The 20,761-nt window shown below is 37.2% G+C and overlaps 1 protein-coding gene across 2 annotated transcripts in view; it reads right to left on the reverse strand.

The window, feature by feature from the left end:
• The window catches only part of PRDM6 (PR/SET domain 6), a 79,320-nt gene that overhangs the window by 50,401 nt on the left and 8,158 nt on the right, over nt 1-20,761 (reverse strand). For both annotated transcript variants that reach the window (XM_032744344.3, XM_072922332.1), the window contains exon 3: nt 18,217-18,524. In XM_032744344.3, the coding sequence (XP_032600235.1) occupies nt 18,217-18,524 (308 nt within the window). The remainder of the gene's footprint in view (nt 1-18,216; nt 18,525-20,761) is intronic.

Here is a 20,761-nt window from a genome sequence, read left to right on the forward strand (position 1 = left end):
CCTGAAACATAAGAGTACAGTTTATCTACACAGGCACTAAGAAAAATAATTGTGTGAAACTATGTAACAGTGTCATCTAGTGAGTCATGCCATAATCTTATTATCCTGACAGTGCAACCAACTACAGGGGAGGTCAGTTTCTACCCTGCTGAAGTGAGCTGTACCCTCACATTCTATTGACACTTGGCATTCAGCTCTGGCAAGACTTCACAAGCAAACTGAGAGCATGCATACACAAATAGGACATTTGCAAACAACTGTCTGGTGAGTGTGCAGATAGCCTTAATTCTGTGTGTGGAAACCCTAGTGGAATGCCAATACTAGGCATGGTATAGGTCCTGTCTTGTGTCATGTAAAGCATCTGTCATGATGTTGCTGAAATACAGCCCATGATTATACCACCTAGTGAGACTCCTTTGAACTCAGTCCTTCATGTAATCTGCAGGACATTTTGCATGGTCCTGCAGACCACCAGCAAGCTGTGGACAGCAGTTTAGTAGCCTGTGGTGAAAGTAGCCACAGTTAAGAGCAAGCAACTTGGTGGTCTTCTTTTTCCTTCCTAACATCTGACAGTAATACCAAGGATTACTCTGAGAGTATTCAAGGCCAGAATGGATGGGGCTTTTGAGAAGCCTGGTCTAGTGGAGGTGTCCCTTCCCATGGCAGAGGGGTTGGATCCAAAAGTTCTTTAGGGTCCCTGCAAAAGCAAACCATCCTGTGATTATCTATCAGTAACCAGTGACTAAATCCCATATCATACTTCCTTATTTCAAAGAACATTCACTGAATGCAGACTAATCTGCCCAGAAGGTTCATGAGAGCTCTTTAGCATGACACTAGAGTTGTTTTCTTGGTCTTTCCATTTTTTTCATTCTTCTTGCCTGAAAGTCTGCTTCCCACACAAGCAATCACATAACAAAAGCCATTAATAAAAATGAAAAAGCTTAACTAATATATTGGATTCCTTCCTTTTTAGAGTTATGAAGTTCTTCATAAAGTGCAATACTTGCCAAAGAATACAGTTAAAGGCATGAGCATTTTGTTGTATTTCCATTATAATTAATTAAACTGTCAGAAACATTGTCCAAAGAACATTTACTCTGACAAACTTGGAAAATCTGGAAAATGTAATGCAAGTGTGACGCTTGTCTATAATTCATGCTCCAGTTTATAGGGGTATTAACTGCACTGCAATCTTTATTACCCTTTGTAAATAAAAATAAAATGGAATAAATGCAGTTTGAGAGAGACTTTAATTTTCAAATCATATTCACCTCCTTCCTTTGCTTTACACAGTGTAAAGTTTTAGCTTAGTGCTTTGAATGATATACATCATAACTTAATGTAATATTCCACAAAATTAAGAAAACATTTTGTCATTGGTTTGATAATTAATTTTTATTATTCTGCTGCAAGCTTAATACTTGAAATTGAGTTTAACACACACAAAAAAAAAAATTAAAAAGGATTGTCATCTATGTTCAGATTTTCTTACTTGAGCTTTGTATTTACCATGCAGCTGGAACATCTTTAGCATCTAACTGGGTACCACCATAGTAATAGCTCAGAACAGGAGGCAAATTTTTTTCTTCCTAGGGTACATAAATCTTGTATTCAGTTTAATCACCAAGTTCTGCTTAGAGACCTGATCACTAATTTCTGTGCCTTCAGAATCTCAAGCCTTGCTAAACTGTGAACGCAGTTTTGTGCATCACACCCAGATTCCCTGAAAGGATTAATCCAGGCTAGCAATACTGAAAACTCCATCTGTATTGTGCCATGCAGGTGCAATAGCTCATTCAGAAATAAGTCAGCTCAATAACTCACTGTAGAGGGTAGCCATACCCCTGGTGACCAAGGGCCACTAAGATCTGATGAGCACACCTCTAGTTTTGCTGGTATTAGCTCAGCTCTCTCTGGGCAAGTGTCTATATATAGCAATCTCACAACTAGTTCTAAGTGGTTCATTGTTGGCAATAGAACAGAAAATATATTTAAAACCAAAACATGGGAGGGGAGGAAAGAGAGAGGAAAATGTTTACAATAATGCTTTTAGAAAAAGGTTAAGGCAAGTTGAAAGAATAAAGAGGAAGAAAGAAGGTTCCAGATATGTGAAGGAGTCCTTGGCTTTCATTTTGAAACAAAGTTATAAGTACTTTGCTTTGCCAGAACTGTCTTAGAAATCTGTAACAAAAAAAAAAAAAAAAAAAAAAAAAAAAAAAATCCTGAACCTCCTTACCTCCTTTCTGTATTATGAATAAGGACAGGCTGCTCTGCATCCTTTCCCAGACCTGATCCAAGGAACAACTTACTGAGGAACCCCAGGGCCCAGGAATAAGCTGTAACCAAAGCTGAAGCAGCACAGCCTGTTGCTTTTAGGAAAAGGAAATCTCAAGATATCACAAGCTGTTCTCAGGTCCCTCTTCTCAAGGGGAGCAGGAGGGTCAACACTACCCTTCAGCACAATACTACTACACAATACTAATGCTACTACTTCTTCAGCACAATATCTCAGGACAGATCATGTCCAGCTGTCACCTCATGTTTCTCATCTGCAATAGTGCTGATCCCTACTTTCTCACACTGCCTAGATCCATTTCTTCATTCCTTCCCCACCCCCACCCTTTATCCACCTATTCTTTCTTTTTCACATTCACACCATCTTCTTTCTCAGACCTTTTATCCCAGCTCCACTCTGCATTCCCGAAACAGATAGATAAAGATATACAGATTTCAATATTCCTTTCTAAAACAGTGAAGAATTTGAATACCTCAACAATCTGTCAACTTGCACATAACAAACCTAAGAACACAGGGTAATTTTGTTGCCTTGAAGCTTATCTCTTTACCTACCCTCTTCCATTATTTCCTTTATGGCACCAAAGTGATCATAAGCTAGATTTTTGTTGGGACATGACTGATATATTTATCAGGCAGGTGACTGCAAGGTACTGAAAAAAGCAAACATTCAATAGGTGAGATGGAAAGAGATTCTTCTATGGTAACTTGGCTTAGTTCTTAGCCCACTTTAGAGAATAAAATCTAATAACAATGCAGTGAAGTTGAAAAGAGAACTCTGAAATCCTTCAGCATATGATTTTGGGGTCTAATTTCACACACGTAACACCCCTGATACAGCCACATTTGGAATTACAAGGCATATTGCAATGATTGAATTTCAGACAGTACTTTTTCTTCTTAACTGCAAGGAAAAATCAAATATAAATGAATGATATTAAAAGAAATAAAGTTAAATTTATGAAGCTACTTCTGACTTAGAATACTTACAGCAAAAAAGTGAGAGGTTTTGTATGTGCTGCTTAGACTTATTAGTTTAAAAAATATATTTAATAAATAGCCAAATGAAAAATTTTATGTGGTACTGGATACCCACCCAAGTAGTTAAATCAATTCCTTTCTGTTTAATTTTTCTATTTGTTTTTCTATCTGAGCTGCCAATTTTCTAACATATTAGGGAAGAAGTAGGAAAGTCTTTTTGATTGATAACAAGTTCAGATTTTTGTGTCAGATCAGAAGAGATTTTTTTTTCAAAGTAAGAATTTCATATGTTGCTTTTACATTCTTAGACAATTATTCTACAAAAATTATTTAAATGCTCTTTTTTTAGCTGCCTTGACAAGAATACCAAAACAGTTCACATCACCCTTGACCTGCAGGGTGTACATCATCTTGTCAACATATAAACAAACACATGATGGGCTTCATTTTAATAGATTTTGTAAATATCAAGATCCAATTCATCAAAAGGTTTGCCAAAGTGACAGCTGTGGGGGTTGCAGTATGTTGTTGCATGTCTATTCAGCGTTCTTGCAATAGGATCATTGCAAGAAAACTCAGAGCTACTGTTGATATTTCTTCCACATTATTATTTCTCTGGAAATCTAGGTTAAGCTGCTGTCTGTATATGCCACTTCATGTATAAGAGAAATATGCAGACTTCCAGGCAGAACCACAGGGACAGCTTTTATAATAATCCCTCTCCTCTCTCCCCATCTTTATCAGACAGTTCCTCTGATGTGCTGCACTCTGTCATAAAAGGAGGCTGAGAGGAATTTATAAGCACAGAAACTCTTACTTTGGAGAATGAACAGAACTCATTTTTGATAAGGTTTACACAAACACAGTAACTTTTCTTGGTTTGCTTTGTAGCTTTCTGAATTTCAAAGCTAACGGGGACTGTTAGGTCATTTCCTGCAGACTACACTTCATGGGCCATTAACTTCTATACAGGAAAAGACACAGAAAAAAGGAGAGGACCAGTACATGCTTGAGGACTGAGTGATGTGAGTACCTGGTGCCCCTATAAATGCCAGGGAATTTTTAAGGGAGTTAATGCCCTGAGGCCCAGAGAAAGCCAGGACAGCCATAACTGAAGCTGCAGAGATTGTGATGTGTGCAAGGACAGTGACAGCCAGCTTAGGGGAAAAATATGCTGGCTGTGAAATGGAAGGCTAACACCTCACACCACTGACCCAAGGTCCTGCAGCAATTCTCTGGCTCCCAAAAAAATAAAGAAGAATCTATCTGGACAGCTGAGGGAAGAAATTCTCATTAAACAACCCAGTAAAGATGAGATTCTTATGCAAAGTACTAAAAGGAAGATGCAGACAGTCTTGTTTTCCTCATGTATGTCCCAGGAGGTAAAGGTTTAGGAGTTTCACAAGCCATGAAGGCAAAGGCTGAGATAGTTGAATCTGAAGATGTGCAACTTGACACATCTAACAACCTTTTAAGAGTCAAAGGTACAAGATATTCTTTTGTTTTAGCAAGATATACTTTTAGCAAGATATTCTTATGTTCTACTGCTAAACATATTTACCTTCCTCTTGTGAGATGCATTTTGTCTAGCTTCAGGTTCTAGCCATGGTATTTTGTTTATCCCGTCTCATCCATTAAATAGAAAATCCCTTCTGCCAGGTTGGATTTTCTTTTACATATGTAAGTGTCTAAACCAAGAAGTCAAACCAACTCTAACCTCTTCCATAATGAAGGCAATACATCACACTCCATTAAGAACTATATTCAAAGGCATTTTTTTCCAGAATCTGATCACCTCCACAGCCACCTGTATTCTTTTACTGCAGTACTCTGGCTGTGGTCTCTAGACACAGGGTAACTTTTCAAAGACATTTCAGTCATACGATACTAGTCATATTATACAATTTATAGCTACCATGACCCTTTGCTGGAGAGTTAAATGCAGTAATGCTCGTGGGCAACGGACACATAAATTTCTATGCTCATGCACAAAGCCAGCTTCTCCCTCCTTGGCCTCTGGTGCCTTTCCAACAGACTCCCTCCAGGATGAAAAGTTTAAGAGACTGAAGTATGAATTTTAAATATTTGAAACTCCTAAAATTTTTGGTTTTGCTTGAATGGAAAGTTACATTGGAGACTTTTTACTAACTACAAAGTACAAACACCATGAAACACAATGAAAATGCCTAAAAATTCCTACAGTCTGACATCAGGGTGACGCTCAGAAGTCCTGATTCTAGAAAGCACTTCATATTTTCTGTAAGGTCCTCAACACCACCAGCTTCCAACAAAGCTGAAAGGAATAAATGAAATCTCACTGTTGTGCAGCGTTCTGATATAAGCATTCTGATAAACACCCTGGCCTCCATTTGTAGTATTTATAGTTGTCATGCACTCAAGAGAAGAGTCTTCCAACCCAATTTGTTGTAGTTAGGCACAGCAAATGATTTTTGGTTTTCTTTAGTTTGGTTAAAATGTTGAAGTTTACTTGGAGTTTTCAAGACCTTAATATGAAACCATTCTACTTTCACCCATAAGATTTGTGAGCACTTGAGCAAATGTTGGAACTGATTCTGCCTGTGCTCATGTGCAAAACTGCCCTAATATGAAATGCACAATACAAGAAAGACCTCTTCTGGCATTTGCGTTTGTATCCTTTGCTCTGGATTAATTTAATCCCACTGAGTAGCCCAGTCAGTGTTACAGGTAGGATAAATCACCTGCAGCTATAAGTGGAGGATTTAAATTACCTGTCTGTTTTCAGAAATTCTAGTAAGGTGTTGGTCAAATAGTCATAATTTTTTTTCCCAACAGGAACAGAGAAGAATCATGTTAGAAGGCACGGAGATCCAGCTCCCTCTAATCATAGCAAACATAGTCTGGGCATAATGGGGTTTCAGCCAATAAGACAATTGCACCTGCAAGGATTTGCACCCTTGGGCATGGCACTGTGCTAGCAGACACACACCCACATGACTTACAGTCCACAGCAAGCTTCTGTCTGGTCAGCTTACACCAGAGACACAGCAAGCTGGTGCCCAGGTGCTCCTGCCCATGGTCTACCCTTGGTGGGATACCACGTTTCCTAGTACAGCTTTGAGGACACTAAAAGATCTTTAAGAAAACCTTGCATCCTTGCATGCTTAAGTATATTCATGAATATACTTGAAGTACCTTTAAGGTACTTGCAAGTTTTGAAACTTTGACCTACATAAAATATTTTAATTCATCAGCAAGAGAATGGGAAAGGTCCAGAACAGAACATGAGCGTGACAATTACTAATTCTGAATGCTATAATTTCTTAATGTTTTACCCATGACTTTCTGTGGGATATCCATGACTTATAATCAGACAGCACCAGCACAAAAATAGAGTAATAGATCAGCAGTGCAATGCCCATGAGACAAGTCTAGCTTGGTTTGTGAGAGAAAGAATAGCAGTAATCTTCTACAACACTCATAGCCAGAGAAAGCCCTGGCTCTTTCTCCAAAGTCATTGGCATTACACAGCTTTGCTTCTTCATCCTCCAAGCACATTTTCTTAGGAGTCTACATGTCTCTCTCTGTTGTCCCAGTTTTTTCTCTGATCTAAAGGTCTGCTTTTCAGCCTATATAGATACTTGTATTTGCTGAGAAAAAGATATTTAGCTCTCTGATTTTTACATTGAGACTTTCAAATGGTGTGAAGGAAGGAGAAATTCAATCAGCCTTTCAGTCTGTGGCAATCTGATCCTTGGATGCTGAACTACACAGGCCTTCTTATACAAAATTTCTCAACACGGATTCTGTTAGATATTTACTAGATAAATTAATACGAAGTTGCAATGAATGGCTGTAGCACTGTTTTAATAAAAGCAATGGAATTAACTGTAGAAATATTAATGTGCATCCAGACCAACTTTGCTTTTGAAAGAGAAAACTTTGTTCCATATTTAATGTCAGATGACAGCTAGGATGGATGTTCTCAACAGCAAGCTTATGGTTAATTCTTCAATCAAATCAAATCACCATCACTGCAGAAGGAAAATGCCAAGATGTTTGTTCCCTTGGTAGGCAGTCCTAAAATGGAAGCACATCATTCCACGCAAAAATCACAAGAATAACTTTTACCTCAGATTTTTGCAGTAACAAATAATAAAATAAATGAGAATTTAGTTAGTTAGTTAAAAATCAGTAAAACAGACACAATGGTGGTCCATATAGACACTGTCATCTATAATCATAAATTATTGCCGAGACAATGAATAGCCTTGTCTGAACTATCACTGCAGCCAGCAATTTTCTCTGCAGATGCAGTAGCAGTGCTAAATTCTTAATGTCTTTCATCCCTAAAACAGACGAATTAAAACCAAATGCAGCAGAGGGAGGCGCATTTCTCCTAACCAGCCTGCCAACCAGCGGCTGGGCACACGACAGGAGCAGTGTTCTGCTCAGCTTCAGAGAGGACAGGAGGCACTGTGCAAACTTCTTCAGTGGCTATTTCTGTTCATTCCAATTGTGATAGATAGCATCCTGAGAGGCATTGCTAACTATTTCTGATCACAAATACAGCCATTATGACATGCAGGCCATAGGATGTAAATTACTAGAAAAAAGTATAATATGTGGACCTGTGAGATTTCAGAAGAGATAAGTAATAATTTGGAAGAAATTTAAATTAAGAATAAAGGACTAAGGAAAGTAAGACTCTACCAAAGTCTTCAAAGTGATCCAAAATGGCAGTTACCATGTCTTTGGATGAGAGACAATCTGGTTTGGCTTGGCAGCAAATTATAAAATTGCACACAAACTAGCCTTTCATAAATATAAAAAATCCTCTTTACATAATGAGGTAAAACTTTTGCAATACTGCCGCCACTAGGTCATGTCATTTTTTGTGTAATTAGGGCATGAAAATTAACATCTCATTGAATAAACAAAAATTTGCAAAGGTTAAGAAAATAGGCAGACAAATACGGTCTTTGGAGGCAAGGGAAACAACAAACCTCAGCCTGACCTTCGGCCATCTTTTGTTGGGAATGGCAGACCCCAAGGTCAAACAACCACTCAGCCAGAGTTAGTCTGAGCCCACCCAGGCTCACATTGTAGCTCACTTTAATGCATGCTCTGCCATGTGGTGGGCTAGAGACACCCCTGATCCCAGGCTGTATGGTTCCTGCTGAAGAGTCCCCGCTGACCAAAATTCACCAAACCCGTAGACTAGGGGTATATTAGCACCATTCAGGAGAAACAAACAGAAAGGTCAATATTCCTAAAATACAACATTTCATTCCAAGTAACTTGTATGTGATTCTGATTTGATCAGAATAGAGAATGGAATTCAGATGAGGCAACACTGATGTGAAGATTTGATCATCTATTTGGTACCCATTGTTTTCCAATACATTTTCACTATTAATGCATGGTCAAAGTAAATGCCAATGTTCATCTTCATTTTGCTTCTTTTTTTGATAAAATTTTATCAGAAACTGAACTTCCTAAACTCTGGTTTTTAAATATGCTAAAAGATATGCAGCAAATTAAACTCTACAGTGTTGGTCCATGAAGAGCAGAAGAGATTCAGCTGGCTGAAATGCTTTGGCTCCCACACAGAAAGAAGACCTCGTATTTATCAGAAAGAAAAATGCTAGAATCAGGGCATGGTATCTAACAATACACAGGCTTAGGTCCATGGAAAAAAGAGCACTGCCAAAAATACAGCTGAGTTCCCAGCTTGGTACACTTCAATAGCTGCCCCAAAGGGCTACAACAGCTTCAAGTGAAATTTCTAAGTTTGTTTCAGTTTTTGTGCATTTCTGTTAGAACTGGCCAAAACTAATCTGCAATTTACATTTTTGTGTGAAAAACACACCTTTTTTTTTAAATCTACACTTTTTTTTTCACTGAACTATGTTTTTATGTAAGTATTGTAATGATATTTTTGCGTCAGTTAAAAAGAAACAAAGAAAAATATTTATGTTCATCAAATGTTGCTGTTCCTTCCTGAATTTTCTGAATGTGTGACATCTAGGCATCTTACCAGTATTCCTGCCAATGGCCCTAAGTCATGAATGAAAATCCTTTTTTTCTTTTTTTAAGGTTTTTTTGAGTTTTTTTTTTTTTCATCAAATGTCGAATGCCATAGTGTTTGTTCTGAAAGACAAATAATTTTTTTTAGTGGCAGAAAAATGACACTTTGTTACTGCAGCTGTCACTGAAATATTGCTGGTCACAATGAAATGAATTAACACAAACCCAGGCTAAAATCTACAACTTTCTCTTTGTTTCTCCAATTGGAAATTAAGATGTGCTTTAGTAGAAACTGATTATACAAAAAAAAAACCCCAATCCCCAATCTTAATTCTCCTCATTTTTGTTAAAGTGATTGAGCATCTCTTTCATCTTCTTTTACTGGAGCCATAGATATGGGGAGAGCATTCAAGACAGCTTGAAATAGAAATAGGAATAAGAATAGAAACAGAAATTGAAATAGAAACAGAAAGAGAAATAGATAGAGATAATGAAAATATAATCTGGTAAAGTGAACACTTTCTAAAAAATGATTTTTACCTAAATGGTAAGATCTTTTTTCAAAATGATGGTCTAAAAATGGTGCCAGTCACCAACTCATACTGCTATAAATTTCCTTCCATAGATTGATAAAAACTAATACCTTGCTTTCCACAGTGAATGCTGACTTGACAAAAGCAAAAAGTACATGTAAAATATTTTAAAAGACAAAAATAGTGACCTTTATAGAACTAGAAGATTAGTCTAGAAGATTCGTGGGAAATGGTAGTCATGATATAACCACTTTTGTCTGCTTTGTAGTTCCACAGATGAAATCAAAACATCTTCAGAAATATCCTCAGGTCAATCAATTTGCTTTCTTATACACCAGTAGGTCTCCACACAGAAAGAATCAGGTTGAGCTACTGATAAAATACAGAATTGTTTATGCATATCTTGCTAAATCCAGGCAACTAATATGCAAAGTAGTACAGACAACAAATTTATGAGCTACACATTTTCTGCAAGATACAGGGAAAAAAAGTTTTTCTTTGATTCTAATATTCATCTAACTAAAGCCAATGCACTGCTACACAGCCATTTGCAGTGCAAACCTCCCTTTTTTTCACAGCAAAAAGCTGACTTTAGGTTGAATGAATGCATTTTTACAAAGGTCCCTTTACATTTACTGCAATATTGTTGTGTATAGACAGTAGCAGAAAATATGCAGGTGGTTCTGTCAATCTGAAAGAGCTACTCACCTATCTTTAAAAAAAAATTAAGAATTTGGATTACACTGGTACTGTGTTATTCAGCCATGCCTGAAGACCACTTTAAATCAAAACTCCTAGTGACAAAGCTCCTCATGACAGCTCCCAGTGGTTATCTAGTCTAGGCAAGGACTGATAAACAACTGTAGGATATCAGTCTTGGAAACCCTTGATATGCATATGATACAAAATAGATTTTTGACAGCTGGATCTTGTGTAGTCTGCAAAAAGAACCTCCTGAAAGTGCCTGAATTTTAAGGTTTTTACCATGAACAGTGCTTATTCCCATGCAAGTAGAAAGCACTGTGGTTTTGTGGTTGGTGGCTAGCATTTTATTGCTTTATCGTACTTGTTTTAATATAGGAAAACTTCTAGAACATATTTGCTTTGTGACATCATTTCTTGATTATGTCTTGCAGAAATAATTGACCCAAATCAAGTTACTATACTCCATATCTATTTTTTAACTGGAACTTTAGGATGCAACAAATAAAACACACTATTGACTTTTAAATCTTCAATCAAATAAATATTTGTTAACTGGAACTTTAAGATGCAACAAATAAAACACACTATCGACTTTTAAATCTTCAATCAAATAAATATTTACAGCTGCAATTTGCCAAAATTATTTACCTTTCAATAAAAGATCATAAAAAGTATATATGCTACAGATTCAAGTGAATGCCTTGGCTGTCAACAAACAAATTACAAACAGAAGGAAAAATAAGTGCTCCGGCTATCGTTACAGGCTATAAATAGCTGATTATACTTTAAAGATGTGGTTCTACTTTAAAGATGTGTGATCTTCTACATTAGTAGACTTTTTCAATGCGTAATTGACCTTGAGATGGAGAATAACCTCGCAGTAGAGTGGCTTTTCTTTTAAAGAACAATAAGTATAGGTATTAGAGGATGCGCCTGTCGTCAATGATCATTGCTGAAATCTGCCTGTACCACACTGGGACAATCAATTTTGTAAATGATTGCAATAATCAAGGAAATTGCCTAATTTATAAATCCTGGCATACAGCATTTTAATGGATTTCTACATTTTAATGCTGATGCTTTCAAAGCCAAATGAATTGTTGTCCAAGCTGTCACTACACAAAATGATAAAAACATTCAGTCTTGATGGTAACTACATCTCATGGATATTCAGACCATCAGGTACATAATCACTCATTAGTGAAACCTGTGATGGATTCCAGTTACAAGTCAATGGCAAAAACTCCCACAGTTTCCTTATGAAAAAGCCTTCTGGGAGCTGAGGACTAAAATCAGCTGATAATTACTGAAATAAGACACTAAAAGCATTCCTAGCATCCTTTGCCCAGGTAAGACAGCCCACAGTACTATGCCCCCACCCTTTTTTTTCCATAGGTAAAAAACCAGAATAATCTTATTTCTACAACTAAAAGGCTGATCTAACAACTTTTTGACCATGGATTCTGTCAGAGGAGACATTGTTCAAACGGAAGGAGAACAAATGCAGGACATGATGCCATGCCTGTGGCTGGTGGGTACTTCTACCTAAACCACCCTTCAACTCACTGCTCACCCTGAAGATGGTTCTGCAGACATTGTACACACATTGCTATTCTCAGTTAAACCTTAAGCAATTGATTTCAGCCAATAGTGGGCTGGCACTGCTTTACTTACTGCTCAATCTCACTAACCTGACATTTATGGTGTACTGATTGGCCTATGTCAGTGGTGGTGGTTGTAAATTCACTTTGAAAAGCTTTGTGTTAACAGCCTTCAACCAGGCTCCGAGACGAGTATGAGCAGGCAAGCTGACAATTGCTCGACCTCCTGCCCTTATTACAGTGAGTAAATCAGTCTTTGAGCCATTAGGCTGGAGCCCGAGGCCTACGCAAAAAGGATTGACATGACTAAAGGTCAACCTCTGTCACACATGTGTAACAATTTGGATAATGGAATTCTGTAACCTATCTGGAAAAGGTGCCAAGTGCGTGGAGGGAAGATACAGCCTGGGCTGAATTTTCCAGCTTTTATGTTAAGGGATTACTTAAAAGTCTGCACTTTAAAGTCTATGCACATTTGATGCCATGGAATCTGGGGGACCAAAATGTGTAGAGCAGTGATTGAGGCAGTTCTGCAGAATATTGTCATCACCTCCCAGAAAAGCACATAGTACTGTTACACCTAGTCAGATCTATAATAAATACATTATTGACATCAGGCTCACAACACATTTTGGACACTTGTATAGGTCATTAAAGTACTGACTTTATTTACCAATTTTAAATCAAAAGTCAGTAGACATAATTACCTGTTAATGGTATCATAAATTCATTGCAATTTCTGGCCTAGTTACACACTAGTCTCATCCAACAATGGAAATTGCTTTTATAATTAATTAAATTAAAAGGCCAAATGTTTCCATAACACTGTTGCCTAGTCAGCAACACAGAAAGGTAGAGGTCAAAGAAGGACAGAATTGAGAATTTGTGTTCCACTTCATTATTTTTGCATATTACAAAATGAAATCTCCAAAGTGAGATTATGTGCCATGGAAAAACAAATCGTCCCTGCATGATCTAGCAATTTAGAAAATATTTTTTTTTCTGGGAATAGCGTGCATCCAGATGCGTTCATGTTCCATGCAGCTCTCAGAATTCCTGTTTTCACTAACACTGTTAAAATTCTGGGGCTATATTCAACTTCAAACACCCAAGTGTATTCCAAACTTCACTTAGTTCAATAGGAAGAGAATCTGTCCCTGTGCCAAATTAGATTAATTTTGTAGCACATGTGCTTGGTCATACAATGCATACATTCTGCAGACAGAAAGAACATATCAAAAACATGGAGATACATTAAAAAATGCATAAGAAGGTCTTGTAAAAGTTACAGATTTCTAAAAGAAACATTAGGGTTTTTTAATAGCTTTTCTAAGAACTAAAATTATTAATTATAAAATATCTTCCACACTTGTGATCACACTAATTTTTTATGGACATTAAGAAAAGAGTTTGTAACTTATAGAAGTTATCTGGGAAAATGTGCTAGTAAATCATCCAGAAATACCAATGATATAGACTGCTCCGTAAATGCTTGGCACAATTTTCTTCTGAGATACACAAACTGAGTCTTCTTACTGAGCTTACAGTTTAGCATGGTACTGACCACAGCATTAGTGATATTTTCCCATAGCATGGGTACTTAAAATCCATGTAAAAATAAAAAATATTGGTCTTTTTTAATGGAAAATAAATGCAAGTGTCATACATCATACAAAATCCTCAGAAATGGCAAAACAAGAAAATAAGAGAATGGCACCAGCTGTTACTCTGAATAACTTAAGATACAATAGGAAGTACCTAAGGAGGTTTTTCAAGACAAAATTACTTGAATTTCATGCACATGACAAATTTAAAACAGAGCTGACATGCAGTCTGGAATACTAGGTGATGGATTGCTGAGAAACATAATTTTCACTTTAATAGAACATCGGCATGCACATAATTCTATCCCCCAATCCTTCCCTGTAACAGCAAATTTAGTCCAAAACTGCAGCCTTGAGAACCTGGATAAGGCTCTTTCACCATAACTGCAATGAGTGCTTCATTTGAAGGGCAAGGATTCTCTGTACATATTAATTTGATCATAAATGTCCAGTATTCCTGGACAGTGTGCATCCCAGAAAAATTCCTGTTCTTGATCCAGCAGAAGGCAAAGGCAATGTTTTCTTTTGCTTCAGCTGAGACACAAGAAGGCCAATAAGTACCCATATGGTACTTTATTAAGATGACATGCACACTTTCTTGTGCTGGTTAATTTTTTTTGAGGGGAGAGGCAGAGAGAGGGAAGGAAGCAGGGGGAGAGGGGGAATGTTTTAGGGGAAAATTTGGTTACACAGATTTAGCATTTTGTATTTACTAATGAACACCTGAGATATATACATATATATATATATATATATATATATATATATATATATATATATATATATAATTTTGCTCATCCATGTAAAAAGAAGTCTCATATAATAAAGCATTACTTCCAAAAATGCTAAATTCCAATTAACTAAAGTTCAAATGAAGTGAAATCATATATTTGATATGCTTAGGCTGTTGCAAGAAAAAAATAGCTATTTGACCACGCATGAAAGAAAAAAAAGAGAGAGAGCAAACTCTTTATCAGGCACATGAAGAACAGGAAACGATAAGACTGTATCCTTTGATATGCCTGTCAGTAAAAGTTTTTTCATCTAAGCTGCATTTACAGGGGAAAAGGCTATTTACAAATTAGCTGTTTCCAGAATTCACAGTCTAAAGTTGAGAGCCTGAAAAATTTTGACTACTAAAATGTATGTATGTTTAAACCTCAGTGTTTTATTCTAACAGAATTTAAGCGTATATCGTATACATTCCTTAAGTCTACTCTTATTAAATTTTGATGTTAAACAGAAAGGGGAAACCATGTGCAACTAGATTAATTTATCTCTGGGGAGTAAGGACACATTAATAATTGAGATAATGTTTTCATATATGTTGGAATCAAGTGTGCCTTTCCACTTCTTTATTAGAAAACACATTAATGGAAAATTATCTCATTCTCATCAGTACAACCTAATTGCTAAAAAAGTCTCTGTTTCTTTGCAATAATAAAAGGATTATTCTCACTACTTCAAAATAGAGAAAAAAAAAAAAAGGGACCAGAAACATTATCAAGCACTGCTGGAATAAATGCCTGTATTACCAAAGAGAGTGTTTATTTAATACACCCAGTCCTGTTTTTATTTTAAACAAATCAGAGTTTATTGTATTTTTATAAAATACAGCAAACTCTGGTTATAGACGTGGGTCAAAGGGGAAAAAATGCACTACAACTGAAATGACTAATATTTTTGGCTTTTTGAAAGACTGATCTTTCTGTAAGTTATAAAAAATTATTTTGGCTGATTGTGAGAGAATTCTATAATTTCTCATGAACACCCATAGGTGTCAAGGCCTTTTGTGAGGTAATGGAATGGTATGGAATTTACTCTGAGTCCTTATACATTATGCTGTGTGGATTACATTCAAAGCAAACATCGAGTGCATGGTGGGAACACTTGTGCAGACAGGCTGAAGCATATTTCCATAGCATTGAACTATACATCAAATGCTGTGCTTCTGATGTTTCCCACAACAAAGAGTATAAAGAAAAAAGCAACCAAACCAGTAATTACTCTTAAAAGTGTTCTCAATAGCCCTTCTGTTTGCCTGGTGTACACAAAGAACTGTAAAGTAAAACAAATATCTATCAACTTTACAGAGCTGAGAGTAAAATAATAAAATGCAATTTTTGATACTAAAAATGTGAAATTCTCTCCATAAGGTCTATCAAGATCTAATGCTGAACAGCTGATCTGTAGACAGACTTGCATTTGCAGCTGCGTGGGAAATATTGGTGAAAGAGAATGGACCAAAGTCACGACTTTATAAAGGGATTATGACAAAACATCCTTTTATCATTTACAGTGACTCAATCCACACTCCTATACCATGTAGACTAAAAGAACACAGGCTATTTAGATATATACTGTTATTTGCTTTCACATATTTTCATAGATCAGGTTCTGTAAAATTACACACACTTTCTGATTACTTTATTTTAATATCTTTTTCTTCATTAAACATTGGTCTTCTAATAGACAAAGTATGCCAAATTGAAAGATAAAACAAATGCAAAACAGCAAAATTTTGTCTAGAGCTTAGAGTATGTATTTCTTTGATAACAGTTTTTTTCATTAACAGAAGTAATTCAAGACCATGAGCTGCCCAGCAATATGTTATTATTAAATCAAATTGAATTCTTATTTTTAAAATAATTCCATTAAAATACATGCATTCATTTTGCTAGCCAACAGGAAATCTGTGTTGTATTTTAAGAGCACAAGAGCAATCCCACACAAAAACTCAGCCAACAAGCACTTATGGCCTGAATCTGGTACATACAATAGTACTGGTTGTTCTTTTTTTCCTTAGTATCTTTTTGGGTTTTGCTTTTAATTTTTTAAAAAAGTCCTAGCTTCTTTCATTGTTTCAAAATAGTTTTTAAGTTAACCTGAAATATGATAAAAATTCTTGCTTATTTAAAAACGTATTGTCAAGATTTGCAACTTTACTTGCATAAAACTAATTCATACATTTTTAAAAATTAAACTCATGTTGTAAATATTTATGGAAAAATTATCTGACTCGATTTATCTAAATTTCAGTATTTATTGTAATATGTGGATCTGGGAATCTCATTTTACTATTATATATTCTGTTAATTAGAATAGTCTAAACCACAATACCCTTCTTAAAAATTAGAGCCTCCAATGTCATTATAAAGTGTTCCATAAAAAATACTTTATTGGTAACATATCCCAAAATACTGTAATTATAATCACTGGACTTTGGTAGGAACAGGTTAAAATCCAAATTATCAATATCTGCCGTATGAGAGAAATTCCATCTCCACTGGAGGCAACAGCAAAATTCCCAATCATTGCTATTCATCTAGTTCTACTGATCACATTCAAGTGTGTCTGAGACTGATCTTTTTAATGTGAACGTCTCCTTCTTTACACAATGATGTTTTTGGTAAGTACCTTGAGACAAATACCTTGGTGTGTTGTTTATTATTTGTTTACACATAGGAAAAGCATAGGAGCTATGACTCTTCCACACGTCATATATTTTTCAAAGATCCATTCACTTCCACTGTACATGCACTGTAGACAGCAAAAACACTCTTCATGGATTCCTCATATTCTGAAGATTTGGATTTGGTGTAGATGAGCAAATACTATAGCTCTATGGGCATATTTGTACTGACTGTTGTAGTTAGGTTTGAGGCAAGCAGAGATTGCAGCTACAGAGGACTAAGCAGAACTAAAAAATTATACCCTCCAGTACAAATCAAAGAAGAAATTAATGGCAGAAGACTAGGAATAAACTCTTTCTGACACACAGGAATTATAGGTTTTCCCTAACAGTTATCACTGTTATCCTCTCTAAAACAGTGACAAATATTTTAAAAAGAAAAACCAACAGCCTTGAGATACCTGAAAGTGGCTTTCACACAGAAGTACTGGAAACCTCATGAGGGGAATGCACAGTAGGTACAGGACCAGCGCTGAACTAAGCTGAACAAGCACTAACTCCTTCACACTGCAAATGGTCAGGCTGTAGAATAGGGTCCTGGGCTTATTTCAGCAGCTTTTCTTGGATTGGCTGGGGGCCACAGCAATAGTGCAGCACTACATCTCAACCCACATGCACTGCTCTAACATGATACAACTGGTGCTGTGACCTGAGAGCTCTGTCAGCTCTTGTAACTCAGGTCAAAATTTAGAAAGAATTGGGTGTCATAAAAGCTTCAGACTTCTCTGATCATGTCTCTCTACTACACATTACAGCACCTGCAACAGTCAGTTCTTCTTATGCAGACCAATTGAAGTTCTGTGCTGTCCACTAGTTTTCTGGCTACCTTTATCACAGCAAGGCTTTTGATTGCACTGGCTACATTTTCAAACCTGCTTACTTGGTTTATTTGAATTGTGGGTTTGTTTGCTTATTTTCATGGCTAGTTCTTGTCCTAGTACTGAATACAATCATACTCCATGTTTACTTCAAAAAAAATCAAACTTGACAAGGAAGGAAAGATGATAACTTACTTCCCAGAGATGCTGAGTGTTCCTGATGGCACCTGCTTGAACCTTCTCTGGCAAGAGCAAGATTCCCTGGAAGGGCCCAATCCAGGTGCCCTGCTGGATCCGTTGTGCTGCACAAATGCCATAGGCCAGGCCAGGCACAGTGCTGGTGCACAGACACACTTCCCGGGGCAGGTCCCGGAGCCACTCTGGGATCTCGGGTGGAGGGGCTGCCGTGGCCGCACTGCTGGTGCCCACGAGCCGGCGCAGGGAGTGCAGTGGCCCGTGCATGGGGCACTCGCCGTTGCGGTTATCAGCACACATGTCACATCCTGAGACACAAAGAGGGAAAAGCACTATCAGTGTGGTGCTGCTGGCCACCACTTCCACCACGGGCCACCACCTCCACCAAGGGACATGCAGATCCCTGTGCTTGCGCTGCCATTTCATGGCAGTACAGCCAGTACTCATGCACACAGTGGCCTTTTGAGCATTGCTTAGGCTGGTTTCCCAGATCTCACCAAAGCCTTAAATAAGAAAATCCAAAGGCTGAGCAGAAATCCTGCAGACAATTTGCAAACCTTGTGTATTCACAAGCCTGACAAGATTAATTTACTTTAACAATGTTTTTAGAGATGAATTTTTTAACTAATACAAATAGTCCAGTTAAACCATCCCAGTATGTTTCAGTGAGACATTCTAAAACACAATCATAGCGTGTTGCAAGTCCCTCTCTACTGCCTTACCACAGCTCAGTCCAAGAGTTTAATTGGAACAAGATTGAATTTAATCCTTATTTTAAATGAACATTCACTCTGTAATGTTTTTACATTAACATGTGTGTGTGCATGCCTGTCTGTTTGGAAAATAAAATAAATAAACCAGAACCTCATGAATGACAAATTGGAGCCTGCATGCACATTTACTTCCCTAAAGACAAATCTAATCCTAAAACTGAAATTATGCAGCAAATATTTCTGGACACACATTTGAAATTTTATTTATTGAATGAGAATGCATGTTCTTTGCCTGTACCATGAAAAGACCAAAACAACATATCTGAGTTCATGAGCAATTCCTGTAAAAAAGATCTGTTTGTAAAACTGTTCATTTCCCTAACTGTTGTTAATAATGGATGATGTATCTCTATTTTGGGAAGATCCTACCATGACGTTTCTTTTCTGAGCAAAAAAAAAATTTGGTTAAATTTTCCACTGCACACTATTCCACATGCCACAAATGTACATCTTCCAGGAAAATGTTTCATGTTCAAGAAAATAATTTCTCTGGACATATGCTGAGTTAACATAACAATGAATCTCTTGAAAATACATTGACATCTTCTTCACATTTCATTTTCGTAGCACAATAAATGTTTTCATATAAATTTATTTCAGAAATATAAAGAAAATCCAATAATTATGGCGTAGTACTCTTCTATCAAGTCCTACATCTTTCCCCTAATAATTTTATATACCACTCCTTATAAAAACAGAGCACAGCATTCACTACAGAAGCTGGAGTTTCTTGGTCTATGACACAGATTTAGACTTGCTAGACTGCCTGCAACCATAGTTTCAATTCTCAGGGGCCTTGACTCAGATGTCCTTCTTTCCAAAGTGGATGTACTGTGCATTAAATAGGCCTCTTTCCTACAGATCCTTTGAAGGAAAATTCTCCTCTCATTTCAGCAAAAGCTGCTAAAGGACAACAAAAGATGCATCTTCAAATTATGGCTTCTACATGTATTCTCCAGTTTTAAACAAACTACATAAACACTCTTTCCTGTCACCCTCTTTTAAATTTTACCATTTAAAAAGTGGTTCATTCAGGAACAAGAAATTATTACTAAGTTACATGTGGAAGCTAATTTCCCTCAAGATCATTATACCTTTGGGTCTTGCAGAAAACGCCTGTCTCCACCTGGTGTTCATCTGTCCAAGTTCCCTACCCGCAGCATCGGTTACAGATACAAGCAGAAAGCAAGGAGACAAGCCCTGAGTTGTGCATTACTCTGGCGAGTGCCCCTGCGGGAGGGTTGCAGGTGAAACTGGCTCCAGTCCATTCATCCATCCCGGTAACAGGTCTCGGCAGGAGGCAGCGAGCGCAGGAGCGCCGGCCGGCACGGCAGGACAAAGCCACCCAGCGGGGACCGAGCTTACGTCGGCAAAAGCGCCACTTTGGCTGGAGGGCGCAATTTCTCCTTGCTTTAAGGACATGATATGCCGCAAAACTATTTCTGTTGGACTAAACCGCCACTGCAGAAGGGTTTTGCTCTCTCAGTCATGTCAATTAGATGTGGATGGCGGATGGAGGATGGGATTTGCAGGACCCCAGGGAAGATATTTCTGGCGAGTCTTAAAAGAGCACCAGCAGATATTCCTACAACCATTCTGAGGCATGATGAATAAAAGGCATCAAGTATAGGCTGGAGAGGAAGGGAATGGGGTGGGGGGGACGGTTGGGGTTTTTTTTTGTTATTATTTCCACAGGTAGTTTGGAAAGTGAGGTATCACCACAGCATCTTTTCTTCCCTTTCCTCTCCAAAACCAGTCAACAAGAAACCCTG

This window comes from Taeniopygia guttata, chromosome Z (genome assembly GCF_048771995.1).
Source record: "Taeniopygia guttata chromosome Z, bTaeGut7.mat, whole genome shotgun sequence".
NCBI lineage: Eukaryota > Metazoa > Chordata > Aves > Passeriformes > Estrildidae > Taeniopygia > Taeniopygia guttata.